General features: G+C 47.8%; 1 protein-coding gene across 1 annotated transcript in view; it reads left to right on the top strand.

Annotated features, from left to right (window-relative positions):
- Positions 1-2,336: 2,336 nt before the first annotated feature.
- The window catches only part of NAT8L (N-acetyltransferase 8 like), a 35,017-nt gene continuing 16,756 nt past the window's right edge, over positions 2,337-20,597 (top strand). Inside the window, exons 1-2 of the mRNA XM_051798647.1 lie at positions 2,337-2,897; positions 4,188-4,352. Of these exons, the coding sequence (XP_051654607.1) occupies positions 2,564-2,897; positions 4,188-4,352 (499 nt within the window). The 5' untranslated portion in view covers positions 2,337-2,563. The remainder of the gene's footprint in view (positions 2,898-4,187; positions 4,353-20,597) is intronic.

Below are 20,597 nucleotides of genomic sequence, written 5' to 3'. Positions count from 1 at the left end.
TGGTACCTCTTATCTCAGGGGAATAGGAGATATTAATTACTGCTCATTAGATGCTCAAATGTGGCAGCATAAACAAGTATTTAGTGCCTTTCTAAAGATAACTCATTTGCAAGCACTCAGGTCCATAGCTTGGGACCAGAATTGGGAACTCCCTTGGCTGTTACATAACTGCAGCAGGTTGGTTTTTTGTTTTTTTTTTTTTTTTTTTTGAAGGAATGGGTTGTTTTTATTACTGTAGTAATTTCATAAATAAGGAATGCATCTGACTAGAAAGGATGAAACAAAAATAAATGCCTGTTTAACCCAGGCATATGGAATCTAAGCATTATCTTAATTATATTTTTGAAACAGCAACCTCCTCTCTTTGGCCCAAAGCTTTCAGAATTCAAAGGCAAGCACTGCCCCAATCTTTTAAATTTTTCCCCCCCATGCACAGACTCTTTGTGTTGGTGAATTTGGGGCTGCCAGGTACCTCCCAAGTGCAGGAGTCCAGCTGCTTCTTCCTTGATGAGATGTGATGGGGGGATGCAGGGATGCTGCATGCCTCGCCTCTCCTAAGTGGGGTGATCTGATTCCCATGGGAGGCTCCAGTCTCGAGCAGGAGACCCTCTTTTAAAGGCCAACTCATCCACTACTGTACCTGCACCGTGACTTTTATAATCCTACATTTTGATTTCCAGTACAGTCACAGGCTTTGGGAGCTGGGGGTTGCTCTGGCTGCAATTGCAGATGATGCCCATTAGGAATGGGAACTCTGCGGGCGCTCCAGCAGGCTGGCAGCGCTGCAGTGCCTGGCCACGAGCAGGTCCCACAGCTACCCGAGGAGCAGATTCTCACCAGGGACGCCTGATGCAGCACAAGCCTGTGGGGTGCTGGCACTGCTCCGCTGGGTGGGAAGGTTTCCAAGTCTTTAGCTAATCCTTCCTGTTTTCCCCTCCCTCATACTCCCGAAAAATTTTTAATAGAAAAGTGAAGCAATGAAACCACAATGAAATCACCACAGTAAAATCAAGCTTTAGCTTGAAGCGAAGATCCAGTCACTGCATCTTCCCGAGGACCAAAGTGCACCCCATGAGCTCCAGGGCAGCAAATCCCGCAGAATGCCAGCGACACAGCCGCAGTCCCTGACGGGCGGGTGCATCTGCCGGGAGATGCAGGGACGAAGTTTGTAGGGAGGGTGCATGGGTGCACCTCACAGGGACACGTGCACCTGGCAGGGGGATACTGGAATGTTAACTCCAAGGCGGCTGGGTGCAAGGAGGGTGCACACGTGCATTTTACCAGAGTAAGAGACACAAATGAAACTTTCATAGGGTGTACGAGCGCACCTTGCAGGTGGAGGCACAGTTGAGGCTCGCGGGAGGTGCAAGTCCCAGGAGGATGCATCCGTGAAGTTTGAGAGGCACAGCTGCTACCGCGGGGGGCTGTCACCGGGCAGGGGGAGGCGCAGATGAAGCTCTCGGGGGATGCACTTCACAAGACCGGGGGGTCCGGCACCTCCCGTCTCCCCGCCCAGCATCCCCCGCCCAGTCCCGTCCCTGCACCGGCCGCGCACGGCGCATGCCTCGGGCAGATGCCGGCCGGTTCCAACCGGGAGAGGCCGAAGCTTTTCGGGTCCTGCGAAGAGGAGGAGCCCGTCCTCCTCCCTGCGCATCCCCCCTCCCCCTCCATCCCTTCTCTCCGCCCCGCGGAAGGGCGCGGAGGCGGCGGGGCCGGCTGCGTTTCCCGCATCCCGCAGCGGCGTGGGCACGGCTGGAAAAGTTACTGACCGAGGGATGGGGAGGGGGATTTGCTCGGGAGGCGCCGGGGGCCTCGCGGCTGCATCCCCCGCTCCCCTCTGCCCCCGCGGAGCGTTCCACGCGGGATGGCTGGAGCCGGGGCGGGAGCACCCTCCGCGCCCCGCGGAGCTCCGCGCAGGGACTCGCTGGGTCGCGGGGAGCGACTCTCGGTGCCGCAGCCCTGCGGGACGCGGTGCGGGCCGGCCCAGCCTCCCGCCCCGCAGGCTCCCGCAGCGCCCCGCGCAGCGCCGCGCACCCGCAGCGACTGTTCCAGAAAGCCGCCGGGCGCACGGTGCGTTCGCAGTATATACATAGATAACTACATAAAAAATAAAGAAATGACGTCCCCTTCCCCCCCCCTCCCCGCGCACCAGTGAGTGCGGGCAGCGATGTTCGACCCCCGAATGCCCGCGCAGCCCCGCGCCGTAGTAATTTGCAAGGGGCGGTGCAGGGATGGGGGGGGAAAGGGGGAGGTGTCCCGCCCCCCCGATCACATGGCGACCCCGCGCAGCCAATGCGGGGGGCTCTAGGACCCCGGGGACCCGAAGCCCCCCCCGCCCTATATATGCCTCTCCAAAATGCAGCGGGGCTCCTTCCTCCCGTCCCGCCCGGCCGCGCAGCTCAGCGCCCCACTGCCCGCGGGTCTCCGTCCCGGCTCCGCGCCCCGCTCCTTCCCCCTCCCCTTTTTCCTTTTTTTTTTTTTTTTTTTTAATTATTTTTTTCTTTTAATTTTCTGACCTCCCCCTCCCGTTTTTCTCCTCGCCCCTTCCCCGCGGCCGGTTTGCATGCATTGTCTGTCTCCCAAGATGGTTTGTGAGACCAAGATTGTGGCGGAAGATCATGAATCAATCCCGGGATCCAAAAAAGACACGATCATTGTTTCCTCCTCCCAGATGTGGCCCTCTTTGGCCGGCTCCACTCCCTCCCCCCCACCTCCCCTCACCCCACCAAAAGAAGACCCCCGGCGCGACAATGTCTATATCCGCGAATTCCACCCCTCCGAGCAGGAGGTGGTGTGCCGCATCTTTTACGAGGGGATCATGGAGCGGATCCCCAACACGGCGTTCAGGGGGCTGAAGCAGCAGCCCCTCACTCAGCTGCTCTACGGGCTGCTGGCGGGTGAGTATCCGCTCCCTTTTGGGGGAGGGGGTCGCCGGGTTTATTCCCCGGCTGTGGGTCTAAACAAAATGGTCGGAGCGGCGGGAGGCGCCGGGGACCGGTGTTCGGGCGCGCTGCGGCGGTGCGGGGAGCGGGAGCGCCGCAGCATCGTGCGGGGCGGCCGCGGAGCCGCAGCGCTGCGGCGGGGGCAGGCGGGATGGGAGCGGGATGGGAGCCTTGCGCCGCCGGGGGATGCGCGACCCTACCACGGGTTGTAAGGGTGGGGAGCGCTGAAGGGGAGGCCGCCGCGGGGGTGAGGGTAGATTCCGTCCTTATGGTTATTGCGGGGCTGGGGGGTGCGCGGAGGGGAGGGAGCGCGCCTCGCACCGCGCACTGGCCGCCCCCGCGCAGCCCGGAGAGGGGGGGACGAGCCGCGTTCCGGCGTTGCCTGGAGACGGCCGGGCCCATCAGTGAAAGCCCCCCTTAGCCCTCCCCCGGCGTGAGGAGGGGGTGTCCCCTACAGCAGGGCCGAGGCGAGGAGGGGGGGTCACCTCACCCCCTAGAGTTTAGTGCCCAAAATTGCGCTCGCAAAGTGTCCCGTCCCCGTGCCAATAATGATTAATAATGTGTGCCCCCCGCACCGGGCGCGCTTTGGGGTGGTCTCCTGCCCTCGGTGGCTGCAGGAGGGTCGCGCCCCGTGTCCCAGACATCGGGGAGGACGGGGCCTCGCGCTGGAGGGGGACCCCCGGCAGGCGTTGGGGCGCAGCCGGCAGCTCTGGGGCCATGCCGGGGGGAGCCGCCGGCTGGGGGGCACTCGCAGAAGCCCCCCAGGTGTTCGGCAGCCCGGCGGGATGGGGGCGGGCGGGGTGGCTGCCCTGGGAGTAGGTGCTGATGGAAATAGCACTGCCGCAGTGGCGAACACATGGCTGCGGAGCGGTGCCCGCAGCGCGGCTCCTCCGCCCGGCCGCGTTCCGGCCTCACCGGGGAGAGTGAAGGGGGCCTGCGGTGTGCTGGGCCCTGGGGGTCCCCACGGCCCCGCTCCAGGGGGGCTCTGGGACCTGCCGTGGCGTGGCGGCATCCTCCCCACCGGCTCCTTCCAGGACCCCATAAACTTCTCCGGGTTATCTCGTCGCGATACACTGTCCCTTAACGTGATAATCTCGAGAGCGTGAATTGTGTGCGTACTGCAAATGTATATTTTGACTGTGATTGTTTTATTTATTTATTTTTATAATGAGTTTGTATTCCGAAATCAACACTAAATTCTCTTTTCTGACAGGTGTCGTTTATTTCTCTTCCTTATCTCCATAGTAATGTGCTTTGTTGTGACCAAGTCCTTCCTGCTGACCTGCTGTTTGCCCATCTTTCTGATGGGCATGAGGTACTACTTCAGTAGAAAAGTTATCCTGCACTATCTCGATTGTGCGCTGCACACGGACATGTCCGATATTGAGCAATATTACATGAAACCGCCAGGTGAGTACAAATTCCCCGAGGGAGCCTTCCTTCTCCCAGCCTGCTGGGGAACATGGCTGCTCCCTGCTGCTGGCGCCTTTTCCTCCTGTCAGCAGCACTGAGCAAGCTCAAAAGTCACCAGAATGCAGCTCTTTAGCCACACTAGGCACAAAACCACCTCTGGTTTTGGTTTGGCTGGGTTTTTTTTCTTGGTTTGTTTTTGGTTTGTTTTTTTTTTCGCTGCCCCCACAAGGTGCCTAGTCATCCAAGGCACCCTCTGTCCACCCCCTGAGCACAGCGCTGCCGGGTCCCACAGCCAGCCCAAGGACTCGGGCGTGGGTGCTCGGGGACAATGGTGGTGGAGAATACAGGTTATTCACTGCAGGCTGGGTCCACCCCAGCCCTTATGTCTTGAGACTTGTATTTCTTTGCTCCTTGAACTTGGTATTAGCTCTGACAGCAGGAGGAGAGGGAGATGAAAGGCCTTTTAGCCCAAATGCATGGAGGAGCACATTTTAGCTACTGTGCCCATTTTCCCATATTGTTCAAGAACATTCCTTAATGTAGGTGTTTTGGAAGAGGCACAGATCAGATATGTAAAGGACTGTTGCCACCTCAGTGACAGTAATATGCGTCCCTCCGTTTGTTACATGTATGAATATAATTAAAAATACAGTATCTCACTATGATATTTTCTGGTTAAGCTATAAAAGATACCTTATGTGATAACTAAAAAAAAAAAAGTCCCTTTAGAACCTGTGAGGTGCCGTTTCCGTTTTTGTAGGCACACACCCATGTTGAGAACCAGAGCAAGGGGATGCCTGGGCAGTCACTCGGGGTTTGAGGTTTGCTTTTGGTGGTAATGGTGAGCTGGGAGAGCAAGGTGCTGCCAGTATCCCACCTTAGTTCCATCTTCTCGGAGTACCTGCTCTCTTCTTGGGTATCTACTGTGTTGTTTTTTGATGTGACTGTGTTTTTGCTGTATCATTGCGGATCCCCAGGTGTGACGGACGTCTTCCGGGCACTTTAAGAGGACTCCTAGGTGGTACCCTAGCCACAAACTTTCCCTCACTTTTAACGTGCAATGTTACATTTTGCTAAATGTAACCTTGCTAAAATGTTGGTCCTCCTGGTAGGAAAATCCCCAAATAGCTTAGAATTGCTTGCTTTAGATTTCGTTTTCCATTGTAATGCGTATCTTGTCCAGGTCTTTGTCCCATATTACACATAGGGTTTGTTTCATTTACAGGGCTTGTTTTTGTAAAAATTAAGTGATCTGTGACTTGTATTTAAAAAGCTCAATCTTCATTAAAGGTGGCGTCACAGAAATAAAAGGGTTCATAGCAAAACATCTCTGCACCTCTGTAGTGAGGTTCAGCAAGTACTGTGCTGGAGAAAGTAGCAGGAGACTCCAGTAGAATAAGAACATGTAATATGGAGTTAATAGGTGTTTGAGCTGCTTTGCTCATTAATGCTCAGGATTTGTGTGGTCAGAGTGGTCGCAGTGTGCCTGTATTTATAACACTAACAGATACAGAAAATAAAGGAAAAGGACTCAAAGGAAGAGTAATGCCCTCAATTTGTTTAGGGTCAGTAATGTAATCCTGTTCAACTGTGCTGCCAACATGTCTTTGAAATGTTAGCATTGCTTTTATTTGGTACCTGAAAGGGCTAATTGCAAGTGTGTGTGGGCTGTAATTTTTGACAGAATTTAATCATATAATTAGGCTTCTGCCATGCCATAAAAAGCAGATTTATGGAATTGTTGGTGCTTGTTAAAGGTTCTTGATGATAGTGGTGTTAAGCAAGTTGGCTGGAGTAATAATTGGATAAAGACCAGAGAGGCTTTGGGGGCTGGGGAGGAGAAGGGTTCTGCATGCTGGGACCAGCACCCTCAGTGATGCCTGTCTGTGTGCCATGAAGCCGTGCGGCAGTGATGAGCCACACTGGCATTGCCCATCCCACCCAAAAGACAGAACAATGACAATAAAACAAATTCCAGCCCCAACTTTTTCTTTTATTTGCATAGTTTACAAATTAGCACCCAGGCAGAAATGGTTGCAGTGGGAATGAGAAGGGCTCATTGTGTTTCTGCAGCTGAGATATTAGTGAGAGCTTTCTCAATGAGGTGTTAAAAGAAGAACTGGTCACAGCGAGGATAACGGGGTGCAGGAACAGGGGCACAGAGAGGCTGGAGATGGCCAGAGCTTGACTAGATGAATTAAACCCAACCTGATGTAACTGCAACTTGGCCTGGCTTTGGCTGGGAGTACAACCAGGCAACTTCCTGCTCCTTCTTTGGAGGATCTGTGTTTACCTGCTTGAATTTTTATTTTTTTTTTTTTCCAACGTGGAGACTAGAGGAAGGGAGCATTTCTGTGGTGGGGTTATGAATTCCTGTTTCCTAGGGTGATGAACACCAAGGTAGAACTGGGACATGGTCTTAAGGTCTTGGATCATGATGTTGGTTGTGGCTTTGGTGAGGTTTTGCCCTTGGAATCCATGGTACCCCGGCACGAAAACGTTTGCAGAGGGCTCCCTGTGGTGCCCAGGGTTGGGGTACGGTTGTATAGAGCATCTACAGCAAATAGCCTCTGGTAAGGCAGGGATCCACGTGAGAGGATATTTTAACTATTAAAATGGGTTGTTCTTGCTGGTTTTGTGAAAGCATCTGCAAAACTTGTGGGTCAGTTTTAAAACCAAACTGAAAGGATCCAGTTTGCAATGGGATATCATAAGCACTCAGGTTAATGATTAGTGTTGAACAGTTCCATGAGTTACATTGTATTAGGGTTTTTCTTCTGCAGTTTATCTGAACCGCTCACCTCCAAGTTAGTAATGGTTTTAATTTTCCTCTGCTAGATTTTGTATGAACTGAAAAATATGTACTGACAGTGATTCTGCAGAACTACACTAGCCAAAATTTAAATCTTTGTTTTCTCTTGCCCTCCAACACTTATGCCAAGAGTCTGCCAGAATGTTTGGTCCAGTGCTTAACTTGGAGCTTGTACACAATGGTGTGACTTGAAATTGTTCTTAATGTGAAAGGAATTGTGTTGAGTCCTGTGCTGGCGTCTTAAAACAGACAGTTGAATGGTTCAAACACCTTCCTGAGCTCTTTGTAAACTTGCGTTTTTCGTTTTAAAATAGCACTTATTGGAATTCACTTTTTTTTTCCTTCTTCAAAGGCTATGAAAAAAGACACTGGGGTGGTGGAAAAGAAAGGAATTGGATAATGGGCTTAATTGTCAACCAGAGTAACTTAGGCTCTAGTAAACAAAAAAAAAAAAAAGGAATTCATTTTAAAAAGAGCCTTGCCTTTTGCATTTATCTGTGCAAAAAAGAGGAGCACAGCTGGAGCTTGTTTTATGGTCTGATGATTTTGATGACTAATCAATTTTACAGTGTCTCTTCAAGCTTCTGTCCCCGTTGGTTGTGTTGTATATTTTTTGCAGTGGTTGGTGTGTTAGAGAGATTCTTGCGAGGCTGAGGTCTCTGCTGGAGTGCTGATGGAAACCAGGACTCCTTTACCTCCAAAGCAAAACCGCTGCTCTCCACAGCAAGTGGAGCTGGGGCTTTGTCATGAACTTGCTTGTCTTTCTGTGGTTGTTTTAAGAGTTGTCTCCTACTGCTGGCTGTCCTAGCAGGGTCTGCCGAGGGGTGTGCAAACCTGTCCTGCTGGTGCAAAGACCTAGTGGTGGTGGGAGCTGGCCTTTGTCAGGGTTTTAGGGACTGGTGACAAACTGGGTGGCTGCATAGCAGTGCCCAGTGCTGCAGAGGAGGATGGACAGACAGCACAGATGGGCAACCTGGAGAGCTGAGGCTGCAGGACCTGGTGGAGCATTGGGGCATCTGCCTTGCCCAGTGCAGCAGAGAAAGCTGGAGTAGCTGCTGCAGGAGGTGTCAGGTCACATTAACTTCACTGTGCTGAGGGCTGTGGCTTTCAGCAGTGACTGCACATCTGCAGCTCTTGCTCTGTGGGTGCCTCTGTTTGCCTCATGCTGGGACAGGATGGGTGCCTCTGCTCTCCTGCCTCTATCCTTCCCGTCCTGCTGCCCTTTGTTCCCAGTACATGAGGGTGCAGATGAAGTAGTGCCTGCACAGAAATCCCAACTTCCCTGGGGGACAGGCCCTATGGAAGAGGAGCTGCTGGGGTATGGCTTGTTAGGGTTCAATTTCTGCTGCTCCTGGGTGGCTCAGCCGAACCCAATGGAGGGATGACCTGCCCTTCCTGGCAGAGGTTTTGGTTTCATGTCCTTCTGCCAGAAGGACACCAGTTGAAGTGGAGCCAGAGTTGTGGTGTGAGGAGATAAGATCCTGTTTGCTTCTCCTGCCTTTTGAGGTGTTCCTTGAGTTCAGTGGGATGTTTGTCTGGTTAACAAGCAAATATTTGCGTTTTGCTTGTGGATCAGGCCAGTTGGCAGTGGATTCAATGCCAGAGGGATTGAACCCAGATGTTTGCAAGGTGAACAACTGGGTATAAATCATGTGGTTCCTGTTAACCTTGCTCTGTGGGTGCTTAGCCCTGCAGAGGCTGTGGGATGAGCACCAGTGAGTTTTGGGGTGCAGGGAAAATACAGGGTCTACCTTGGGAGGAGATCCTCAGCCCCAGAGCTGTGGTTTCTCTGTTATGCCCAAACACTTTGGAAGCCCCAGGGAGAGGGGGCCGGGGGAGTGTTTCTCCCCATCACTGAGCCCCCAGGCAGAGGGTTGGCCATCGAGCCCAGATCTTCCACATTCTGGGTAATGCTCAGGCTGACAGATAAGCAGGAGCGAAGCTGCCAAATGATAACATTGTTTGGAAAGAATAGAGCAGCCCTTGCTTTGCAAAGAAAGGGCTTAGTTACCTGAGCCAGAGAAGGCTCAGGGCTGCTGCTTCCCAGTGGAGGAATGTGTTTTTGGAGAGCCCTGCCCCACTCCCAGTGCCCAAGAGGCAGCTGGAATCTGAAGCATCCCTATCTTCAACATTTCTTGCTGGCTTATGAAGTGCCCTGACCTGATGCATCTGCCAAACCCCTGAGCTGTCTGTCCTGTATTGGGATTTTCATTTGTGCCTCTCCCACACACTGCATAGGTCAGTGAGGAGTTCAGAGTGGGGCTGGGAGCTGGAAAACCCATGGGAGAGGCTGTGTCCTTATCTCTGCCTGGGTGTTTCCAGCTCTGCTCCACACCACTGCTGGGAACAGAGATTTCCTCAGGCGTCTCCTCAGGTGGAGGTGGGTCTGTCCTGTGAGCATTTCACTGCTGGCATCTCTCTGCAATTCCATGAGTGTGCTTCAGGGGATGCAATCTCCGTATAAGAGCCTACCAGATTAGGATTACAGACCTTTCATTTATTTTATAGTGTGAAGTATTTTGTCAGAAAGTATTTCTAAAGCTGGCCTACTGCCAGAGGACGGTCAGAGATGCTGCTGCTCAGCAAGTGTTACTGTTGCATTTGGGTTTCTACAATTTAGCAGCACAGGAACTTCCTGGTTTGGCATCTCTTATTGCCAGTGCAGAGTTTCTCAGGAAGCAATAGGAAAAACAACTCGTGTTTCCAAGCATTAGGGATGTGCTTTGTCCAGTGTTAGCAATGGACTGAAATATTTTGGTTTCATTTGAATAACGTAAAGTGTCTTTAAAGTTGAGTTGCCTCTCAAAACCCACCTCATCTGACACTGGCACTCTATCACTTGTGGCTGCCTCATTTCGCTGCGTTGGAGCCTTGGCTTTTCCATCTGGAGGCAGCCTGTCCTGCAAGCATGGAGCATGGGCACAGTGAGCAAGGCACAGCGCTGCTGGCACCAGCTCCTAACCCCCATCCCGCATTCCCAGAGCTGACCAAGGGCTGCCCTGGCCACAGGCAGCTCTGCCAGCTCCCAGCCCAACCCTGCAGCCCTAAAGATAAGTGCTGTGTAGATCTGGAGGTGACACAGCCTGGGTTCCTTGCAGTGCTGAGCCACATGGAGCAGCTCTGCTCAACCCACTGGAGGGCCTTCAGGGTCTTTCTACCCCACAAAACCTTTATTATTAACTTTTTTCCACTTTGGGGGGGTTCGGGTAGTACAGAGTAGAAGTGTGGCACTGCCAGCCAAAGGCCAACATGGGAAAGCTGGAGTTGCCTCTTAAGGGGAGAAGTCTGTGGATTCCAGGCTGTGTCATCCACGCTAATGGGATAAGCATGTTTATGGGCAAGCTACTGCAGCCTGGCTTCCCTTTCTATTTATTTATCACTGGAGCAGGAACATGTGCACAAACCCATTCCTCAATGCACATATCCATAACACAAAAATAGCTCTTCCTTTAGATCCACAAGCTTTGGCACGCTTCCATGTTAAAATTAGAAGAAAATAGATTTTATAGTAAATTTTGCAGAGCAATATAATCTTTTTTTTTTTTTTTTGTCCACGTGTTCAAAAATTCTCTCTAAAAGTAGTCAGTCCCTCATTGACCTGACCATCAGTTAATGCAGTGGTGTTTGAGCTGTCACCATGACTGGGTGGATACGATGCTCCTGAACGTAAGCTCTGCCTGCAGATGTTTAAAATCCCCAGTATGTGCCAGTGCTGGTCATTAATCTTCAGTACAAGAAGTAACCACTTGTGTAAATTGAACATTAGTAGTATTTTAGGCACAGTTAGCTTCTCAGGACCAGCAAACAAGCCACACTGGGACCTATGAACATGGAGGCAGGAACATCAGGTGGTCTGGGGTGTTTTTTTTCTGGCTTTGAGTAGTTTTTTTTAATGTTTTCTCCAGTGTTGGATGGGTTTTGGCATGGCTGTATGCAATTTCTCACGACTGTCTTAGTAAGTAAACCTAAAAGTTTTCTGACTCCAGAATTTTCAGCACAAGTTCAAATGCAAATGTATTGCTCTTATAAAGGGTTTTCAGCAGCTCTTCTTTTTTCTCTTGCTTTCTTAGGAATGACCAAAACTTAAAACAATTACCCAAAAGTCTGTTTCAGCTTAAGATTTTCATAATAACCTAAATTTAGATTCTGTGTCAGATATCTAACTAGTGGCAAGAGTTTAAAGGTTTAAAGCTTTGAGCCCCTCTTGACACTGAATTTTGGATGTAGGAGCATGAACTGAAAAATCTTATTCCCAAACACATTATTTATTTATTACATTCAGCCTCTTAGGATTATCCAAGAGTGTCTATGGTCAGGTTGGTTCCTCCCAATGTGCATGACCAGCAGCCTGAATACTTCAGAGATTGATATTAGGCATTGTTGTCTACTTGAAGACCTCTAAACACATTGAAAAATACTGTTTTCATGTAAAAGTCTAAATGGATGGCCTGATTTTTAAGAAGACAGACCATTCAAAAGCTCCCCAAATTTCAGAGCGGATTTCTGAAATTCCTTTTGTAGGCTGAGATCTTGATTTGGGCAGGTCATATTTAATTACTCTGGATGGGAACAACTGTCAGGGTGTCCATGACCTCCGGGAGCTCTCAGCATTGTTTACTGGTGTATCTGAAAGCTCATACTTTTCTTTTGGTAGTGCAGTGCTGGGGATCTGTTACAAATAATCACATGTTTGAGTCTACTCCCTTCCAGTCTACAGTAAAGAGAGGGACTTGGAGTGTTTTGCTGGTGTCTGGTCCTGCGATGAGCCGAGGGATGTACGAGCCTTTGTTGTTGCTTTCTGCATCAGTGAAACAGGGAGCTTCGAATGTATTTTTAGATTTTTTTTTTCCAATTTTTTTTTTCCCCTGTAGAAAGCTGAGGAATCATTTTGTTGTCCTGACAGGTGGCTAATGAAAGGATTCTTAAAGAGAATCTAAAGATAGCAGCATGTCTTACCCAGTTTCTATTTACAAATCTATTCCTTGTAACCAAATAATAGGGTTTCAGTTTCGGCTTTTTGGTGGTTTCTTTGTTTGTTTGTGTGGGGTTTTTTTTTTTTTTGCTAAGGGCCAAGTGAAATCACCATGAAGCCTCATGTCCTTTAATAAGGGTGCATCAAAAATTAGTTCATAGTGGTCTGGTTAGAGCCAGGTACAAGCTGTGGTGTCTGTTACAGATGGCTTTGAGCCATTCTTTTAAGTCATCTATTGACCTGCTGGACCCCAGCAATCAATTAACAATTTATGACAGCATATACAGTATCATTCACTGTCTTCTATAACTGAAGAGTGTTTCTTTCAAAAATTGAAAAATTTATTTCTTACAGGATAATTCTAAAATTTAGACCTGAGTCTCCCATGGTTTAGTGCCAAGCTGGGCTTCTGCTTTAAAGTTGGATTCTGTGAGTGAAAGGAGACATTTCAAAATAGGTAACGGGAAACATATTGCAGTTGTATTTTTAAGTGGCAACACGAGATATGGTTATTTAAAATTGGATTTGCAACAGTGTAAATGCTAATAGAATAATACAGTGCATTAGTTGCACATCAGCGTGTCCTGCTTGAAAAGATAACTTGCAAGTAATATTTGTCACTTAAAATTCGTGTGCTGTTTCTATGACTTATTCAAGTGGCAAAACTGAAAACCAGAGGTTTTATGAGAAAATGATTTTTCAGTTCAGGAACTGCAAAGTAAAAGGGAGGATGGTTTTGGTCTAAATCAAGCTGATTCACTACTCCCTCTCCCTTTTTTCACTATGAAGAAGAAAGTGTCTGTGTTTAGTGGGGAGTATAATGCTTTTTTCAGCCCAAACCAAAACTGCTGGCTCTGTTACAGGCTTCCTTAAGAAGCAAAGGTCAGACCCAAGTGTATGCTTAAAAAATACTGATTATGGTAGAGCCATCATACAGTTAGTGTTTGTTACCTCTCAGGCAGGTCCCTCTGTTGTTCTTTGTGTGGCACTATTAAATCTATACTGAGTCAGTGCTGGGATTGCCTGGATCCCAGGCCCTGTTTAAATTACATATTTAGGCATTTTACACCGCTGTAGTAGTTGAAGAAGTGGTGTTGGGGGACTCCATCTCTGAAGTCGTGGCTGCTGGGACATTGCCCATGATCCCAGGGAGGACCGAGAAGTGTGCTGGTGTCCCGGCCAGCCTTACTGGGGGCTGAGCTGTGTGCGGGATTAGTGCCAGCCTGCCTTTCCTCTGCCTTTCATTTTGCAGCTTTGGTGAATCCAGGACAAATGTGTAAATTGTTTTGCATTGACAAAAACTGCATTTTTAAGGAAGCTACTTGCCTAGATTTATGCTCGATCACCGGTAATAGCTATACAAGCTGCTCCCGCTCTCTCTTGCCAGTGTGCTCAAAGCCTGACTTGGAAACCAACATCAGCCATGCAAGTTTATTTGCTTTTTGCAGTTGCAGCTCTTGGGCTCTGTGCTCGCACTGCTAATTGAAATGGGGGGCAGTGGACCAGCTGTCTGGCTGTTAGTGGCTCCTCAGTGCACCTTGCATTCAACACTCGTTTCAACAACTATCAGATAATAACATCTGCTACTGGGAACCAATAGGGGTTCCTTGAAGTATTTTTTTTTTCGTTTTTTTCCTCATGTCCATCCCCTACTACAGCAGTTCTGTATGCCACATTTCCAGTCTTGGGTTAAACTGCAATATTTGCATTTTGTATCCTTTGAATTCTCATTGGCTTTATTGTCCAACCTTGTGTTGAATTCTCCAGTGATTTTTATCTGGTCTAGTTCTGCCTTCATTCATCACTTCTGGCATTTCCCATGAGTGGTGGTCCCATACACAGCATCACTCTGTATCTCTGATCTTCCCCTTATACTTTTAAATTTGTGTCCCTTTGCCTAATTTCATTATATATGTACTTTCTTTCTCTTAGTTTGCTGTTCTGATATTTTGCATGGTGAGTACAAGTATTTTTTTTTTTTTTGGTAGAAGACTCAGAATAGCAAAGATGAGAAAATAAATAGAAGTCAGCAGCACAGGGATATTGTGTCTGCTAAGCTGAAAACAGTGCGTCAGTGCACAAAACCCACTTGTCGATGGTGTGGGGGGAAAACATTTTGTCTAAAGGCAAATGAACTGCCTACAACAGGATTTCTTACACCTTCTTTAGAGCATCTGACCCACATCACTTCCAGATTATCTGTTGATCTTTATTGCTATGATTTTTCCTATAAACCTAATTCTTCCCATTTTAACAGGATATATAAAATCATTATTGCAGCCAGAATATGAAAAAAAAAAAACCAAAAAACAAACAAACCAAAACAAACCACTTCATTTGCTGAGATCAGGGCTTTTTGTTCTTTTTTTGGAGGTTCCAAATCTGTTCATCCTCCCTGGAACTAGATAACAGCATCAGAAACACTGTGTAACACTTCTAGTGGGAATCTAGGGAAGACCTAAATCTGTAGTCTTTCAATTTAAAATAATGTTAAGTAGTAGAACTGCAAAGAGAAGCTTTAGAAAACAGCCTGGTTTGGAGCACCTGCCATTTCTAAGTGCTAAGCAATTCAGATGATTGTTAGTTAGAAATAGCAATAAAAACACGGCAGATCCCTGGCTAGTAAAGTCCTCCTTGTTGGAATTACATTGTTAGTGGTGGGATTTGTTAAAGGGGGAAGGTGAGCAGGGAGTAAGTTGTTGTACAATAGGGATGCTAATGAGAGATTTTTTTTTAAATCCAAACTCTTTAAAAGGGGTATTTGTAAAACACCTTTTCAAGCTTTTGCTGCCTGTAAAGTGAATTAGATTCACTTAATGGCTATGAAAATCCTAGGTCTGGTGTGGTTTCAGAACCAGCCAGTGTTCAGGGGATAACATCAAGCTGTGCCTCTCGGACAGTGATTTTCATTTGGGAATAAGCCATCATCAGGTTTTACAGGGCTTTTTTTTAGCCATCAGTAGTCTGAAAAACATCAAAGCATCTGCAAGGATTCTTGAGAAGTGGGAACATTTTTCATGGATAACTCAGCTAAAGAGGATTTCAGTGAAATTTAAAAAAAAATCTTACATAACCCCCCATATTCACTGAGACTGAACTCTTGGGACAGTTTGGCTTAAAGATTCAGTGGAGCATTTGCTTTAACTTAATCATGGTCTGAAATCCCTTGTCTCTTGCTGGGAGTTGAGTGTATTACTTAGGGGCATCATTCAGTATAGGTCCAAGTGCTCTTTGGATATTTAGTGGAGACCTGTGACATAAATGGAAAGTGCAGTGGTGGAGTAAACTGGTGGAGTTTGCTCTGTGTGCTGTCAGCTGCCTGCAAGATGAATTTATGATGTTTTAGGGAATACTGGTGCATTGGAAAGGACTTGTAACTGTGAACCTGCTCTTAGATACATTCATTCTGCCCTGTCTTAGCATCGGGTACAGGGCATTTAGTGTTGTCTTTGTACCTGAGAAAATCCAACAGATCTTCAAAATACTGCATTTCTACCCAGATTTGTGTGGACTTGCACCTCTTCTTGCTGTAGTGCTGCTCGTATTCGTAAGTTGATCCCCCTTCCACAGATCCTTGGTGAATGAGCTTGGCACAGTCTGATGGTGCACGGCATTAAAGTATCTGCTTTCGCTGGCCCTGAACAGCCTGCCCTTCGTTTCCCGTATGTCTTCCCGATGGAATGAGATGTGGCCTGTTACCTACTCACTCCATTAATTTATTTTACAGATGTCTTTCAAATCACTGGCTCTTGTGACTGACATTGAGGCTGGGGCTCCAAGGAACCCCATTCGTGTGGATGTGAAGTGTAAGGTGGTGATAGATGGATATCACAGGAGATCTTGGATTAAGCTTTTGTAGGGATGTTTTGACCTGACTGGTCTGGCATGGTAGTCTGAACACGTGGCAAAGTGGTTTTTTTCCGTTTTTTAATTTTAGAGATGTAGAGATTTGCACATGTAATTTTCATTTTCTGCTAATGCATCATCCACAACAGGTCCATTGTCTGTGCCCAGCCTGACAGATGTTCATGTATTTATGGATGTAGAATTTTCTTACTCTGCCACGTTAAATAAATGTGCTAGTTTCAGTCTGGAGTGGTGGAGTTCAGTAGAATTATACCCAAGCCATGTTGGTTTTGTTGTGCTGGGAGAGGGATATAGAAATGCGTTGATTTTAACAAGAGTGGGCATCCAGGTATGTGTTTTTCTGCACCACAGCAGGGCTCTGGCTTTACAGGGGGCATTGCCACTGGTTTGCTGAGAGCTAAAGATTGAAGCAATGTATGGTGATGGAGGTTTGTGCTGCTTGGGAGGCCTTGCTGGGATCTGCACCCTGACCTATTGAAAGGTATTTCTTCCCATGGCAGGGAGTTGGAACTACATAATCCTTATGGTCCCTTCCAACCCAAACCACTGTAGGATTCTATGACTCGTGACAGGAGGTGAAGTCTTGACCCAGTGTTTACCCTCCTTGCTGTGTAGGGCTCCAGCTTTACCTTGGCATACACACGTGGGGCACTCTGGAGCAACCTTACACCAGGGCTTTGTTTGGCTGAGTTAGGTATAAATATAACAGCCCCCCAGAGATTAAATGTTTACTATAAATGTGGAGAAGTAAGAGGGCTGCAGGCAAGCAAGGTGTTCATTTACAGCAGGAGCTGCAGTGGGGTGGCCATGAGGAGGTGGTCCCTGAAGGATTGTAGGCTGCCTTCACAGGCTTCTCCTGCTGGAAAAAAAAGCCTGTGCTTATTTTCAAGGAGAGAGCACTCATTGCAGTAGTGTCCCTGGGATGAGAACGCAGTGGCACCTCTGTCTGCTGATTCTGCCTGGTCATTGGAGTCAGCACCCACCTGGCTGAGGGTTGGGTTGGAGATGTGGGAAGGTGCAGATACCAGGAGGTGCCTGCAGCTGTCGGTGGATCAGGTTCAGCCCCACAGCAGCACTGGAGAGCACCTCAGGGTGTGGAGGGGAAAGTACTTCCTTCCCTGCTCTTCCCAAGTAGGATGGACTTGTTGACCTGTTGTAGGGAGAGAGTCATTGCTTTAGGAAGGCCTCCAGTGTTAGAAGTATGATGGTGTTAAAAGCACTTCAGGGATGCTATGAAGTTTTGCTTCCAGAGTGGTGTGGTAGTTATTTATTCATTTATTTATATGGGTCAGGAATTGCATTAGTCCTGTTGCTACCTCTAGCCTTGGATGTCAGAAGTGCATGTCAGAGCACTGTTCAAAGGGAAAGGCCTTGCTTTTCTTTTTTCCATCTTCTTCCATGCCAGGATGAGCATCTCTGCAGAGACAATGTGCCACCTCAACGGCAGCAGGGCAGAGGGGCTGAAGTTAGTTGACCCAAGCCTGGTTCTCCTTAGCAGCTTTATTATCATTTCAGTTTCCTTTTTATTTAGCCACCTGCTCCTTACCCAGAGGTTAGGGGAATAGGTTTGACCAGGACAGGTCAGGCAGGATTGGTTTCATTGAGAAGTGTCCAAATGAACACTTTTGATGAGTGGCTGTGGAGGACAGAGGTTGTGAGATGTCCTTCAGTGCCACCCTCACTCCTCAACTCTTGAGCTCTTCCCAGTCCATTGCAATGGATTTGGGAGGCTCATCTTGGTGCAGCAGCTGGTGACTATTCACATCCTTTGATACCATGGGGTGGGTTGGTCCCAACTGTTGATAACTGGTGTCCTGGTTGGATGCCTGTGCTCTGGGAAGGGTATGTGTGCAGCACCACTTCAAGCTGTTGTGCTAGAAATAGGAAGAAATATTTATTCTTTGCAATAGACTCAAGGAGATCAAGCCATGTACTACCTGACTTCAGACTGTAGTTAGTACCAAATCTGTGTCCTGAACCTTTTATTTTTTTCTTATGTCTTCCTCTGTGTTGAGTAATAAATTCTTTACTGTGGTTTCAGAGGAAATATAACTCCTTGTGACTGCTATTTCACTCCTGCAGATTATTAATACAATGGAAAGTTAGAGGTCAGGGAGGTTTGATTCATTGTGTTAGTAACAAGGTAGGATTCTTGTGAAACTCATGTAATCTGGAGAAGGAAAGGCTTTGAATGCAGCAGCACTGTATCTATCACTGGTATAGGAGAGTATTGTGGTGGCTTCTCTTTGCCATGCGGGGTTTGGTGAAGTGCAGTCCCTATCTGTCAGTTCCCAGCACACCCTAGGGAGGAAAGTGGAGGAGCTGCCCTGAGGTCTGAGACTTTTCTGCTCGGTGTTTCTGCACCAGAAATATTGCTCACTGCTCTTCGTCATTGTCGCTCGTTGGCTGCTGTGGTAGGGAAGCTCCCATTCAGAGGCTCATGAGGGTAACAGGAATGTGCTAAGGGGGGAAAAAACATGTTCAGAACCACTGAAATATGCTGTACAGCATGGTTTGGCTGAATATATGCACACGACTTCACCCAGCTCACAGCTGAATGTTGTGCTTTTGGCCTTTTCTGTCACTTGTCTGCCTTGCAGATGTAGGTTTGGGGATGTTTGCAGAACCAGCCAGCATCTGCCCGAGCACTTGGGGATTCCAGTCCTGTGCATTGGGATTACATGCTACAAAATGCAGGCAGTTACCTGCCAGGGGTGGGCTATTCCCAGCTCTGCCATGCTGATGCCCCTAAGAGTAATCTATGCAATGTAGTCCTGTTTGGGGCTGTGTTTTGATTCTGAGTGGGAGAAGTTTGGTTTGTTGTCTTTTAGGGTTTGTCTGTCACTTTTTAAGTATGCAAATGTTTTTAGTCACTCTCTTTGCCTCACCTCATGCTATTGGAAGGGGAGGCACCTGTCAGCCTTGTTTTTGAGTGTTTAAAGAGTTTACCTGCACAGATGTTATTCTGTCCTAGTGCACCATTATGCCATATCTTAAGTATGAACCTACATCTTGGGTGCAGTTCATCTTGCCTACCTTGTTCCTGACTGAAAGTAGTTGGTTGCAGTGAGCTCTAGGCTTTTGCTGTGATCTTTTGCAGAAGAGGGGCTCTCCCAGAACATGACTCACCTTAAAGCTGGTTGACTTCAGAGCAGCATAAAACTCCTTGGAAATCTTTGTAGAGCTCAGAATTGCGTTATTATTTAACCTTAAGTAAACAAACCTTAGTTTCTCTCTTTGCTGTGAAGCATTTGGTGCAATACCTGTGTAGATACAGGCACTTCTGTTGAATAAAGGGAGTCTTGGCTAAATTTAGAGCAGACAAGTAATGAAGGATGGTGAAAATCAGATCGATTCTATCCGTTTTCCCTGCATGATTTATGGCTAGGCCAACTGCTAAGCTAAAGGAAGACATTCAATGGTTATTGCTCTATCCCTTTTTACAGAAAAGCATATAAAGGAAAAGTCAGCCTGCAAATAATGAATTCTAGAGCATCTACTAATTGTAGGTTTTCCAGTTTTTTCAGTGTTTGCAAGTGGAAATTGCTGTAAGGTGAACTCAGTACCTTTTGAAAACAATAAACCCATGTAGTGAAAGATTGATGTAGAAGATGGAAACGGAGCCTTAACAATGTCCTTTTAAGGAGCTGGCCTTAAAACACAACCAGCAGCACATTTCATCTTATAAAGTAATTTCACTAACGAGGAGCTAATTGTCACATCAGTCTTTTGGAGCTGGCAGGACCCAGGCTATCAAAGCTGGCAGAAGGGCTTGATTTCCTTTTTCCTTTAAACTTCTAACTAAAAACTAGTCGAAAATATAAAGCATTGGTTTAGTTAAGGTCTGACTCTGCAGTTGATAGGCTTAATGTGGATTTTGCATGCATGAGGGAACATCTACTCTGAAAGTAGTTTAAATACTTTTTCCTGGTTTTTCCCATTTGTGCAGACCAGTCTGTTCTGCTGAGCCAGCTCCATTGCGCCGGGACTCGTCATCCAGTCAGCCCTGGGGACAATGCCGGGCCAAAATCACATATTCTAGTCTTTATTCACTCCTTTAAGCTATTTAATTCTTTGCTTATTGATAACAATTGCTCACATGCCAAACCCACAGGCAGTGCCTGGTTTCTCAATCTGTGCTCTCCCTTGATGACCCAGCAGCAGGTAGAGCCCTGGTCGCTACCTCAGTGGTTTTGTATCTCCTTTCTCGGTGTTGTGTCCTTCTTTTCAGCAGCAGAGAGATGGGCCAGGCTAAATCTGTCCAGATAACCAGGCAATTTCTAATCCCCCACAACTGCTTCTGCAGCTTTTTCTTGAACAGTTGTTATACATTGGCTTTATTACAGTCTTTGCTTTTCAAGGTGCAGCATGGCCAGCAAAAAGAGCCTGATAGAAGGTTTTAAAGGCCTGCTGTTACACTTCTTAATATAGCACCCTCTGAAATGTGCTGGAAGGGCTGTCTTTATCCCATCTGCGGCACCGCCTGGATTTCTAGCTGTCTCATCAAAAGCCTGTTCCTGCGCTGTGCTGAGCGCTTCCTGGGGCTTTGCTGAGCCCCCCCTCTGGTGCTGTCACACACAGTGACACTCTG

Source organism: Manacus candei, unplaced genomic scaffold (assembly GCF_025592945.1).
Source record: "Manacus candei isolate 608988 ecotype Guabito, Panama unplaced genomic scaffold, ASM2559294v1 h1tg000048l, whole genome shotgun sequence".
Classification (NCBI taxonomy): Eukaryota; Metazoa; Chordata; class Aves; order Passeriformes; family Pipridae; genus Manacus; species Manacus candei.
The sequence above is the reverse complement of the archived record's forward strand: the minus strand, read 5'-3'. Positions and strand labels throughout refer to the sequence as shown.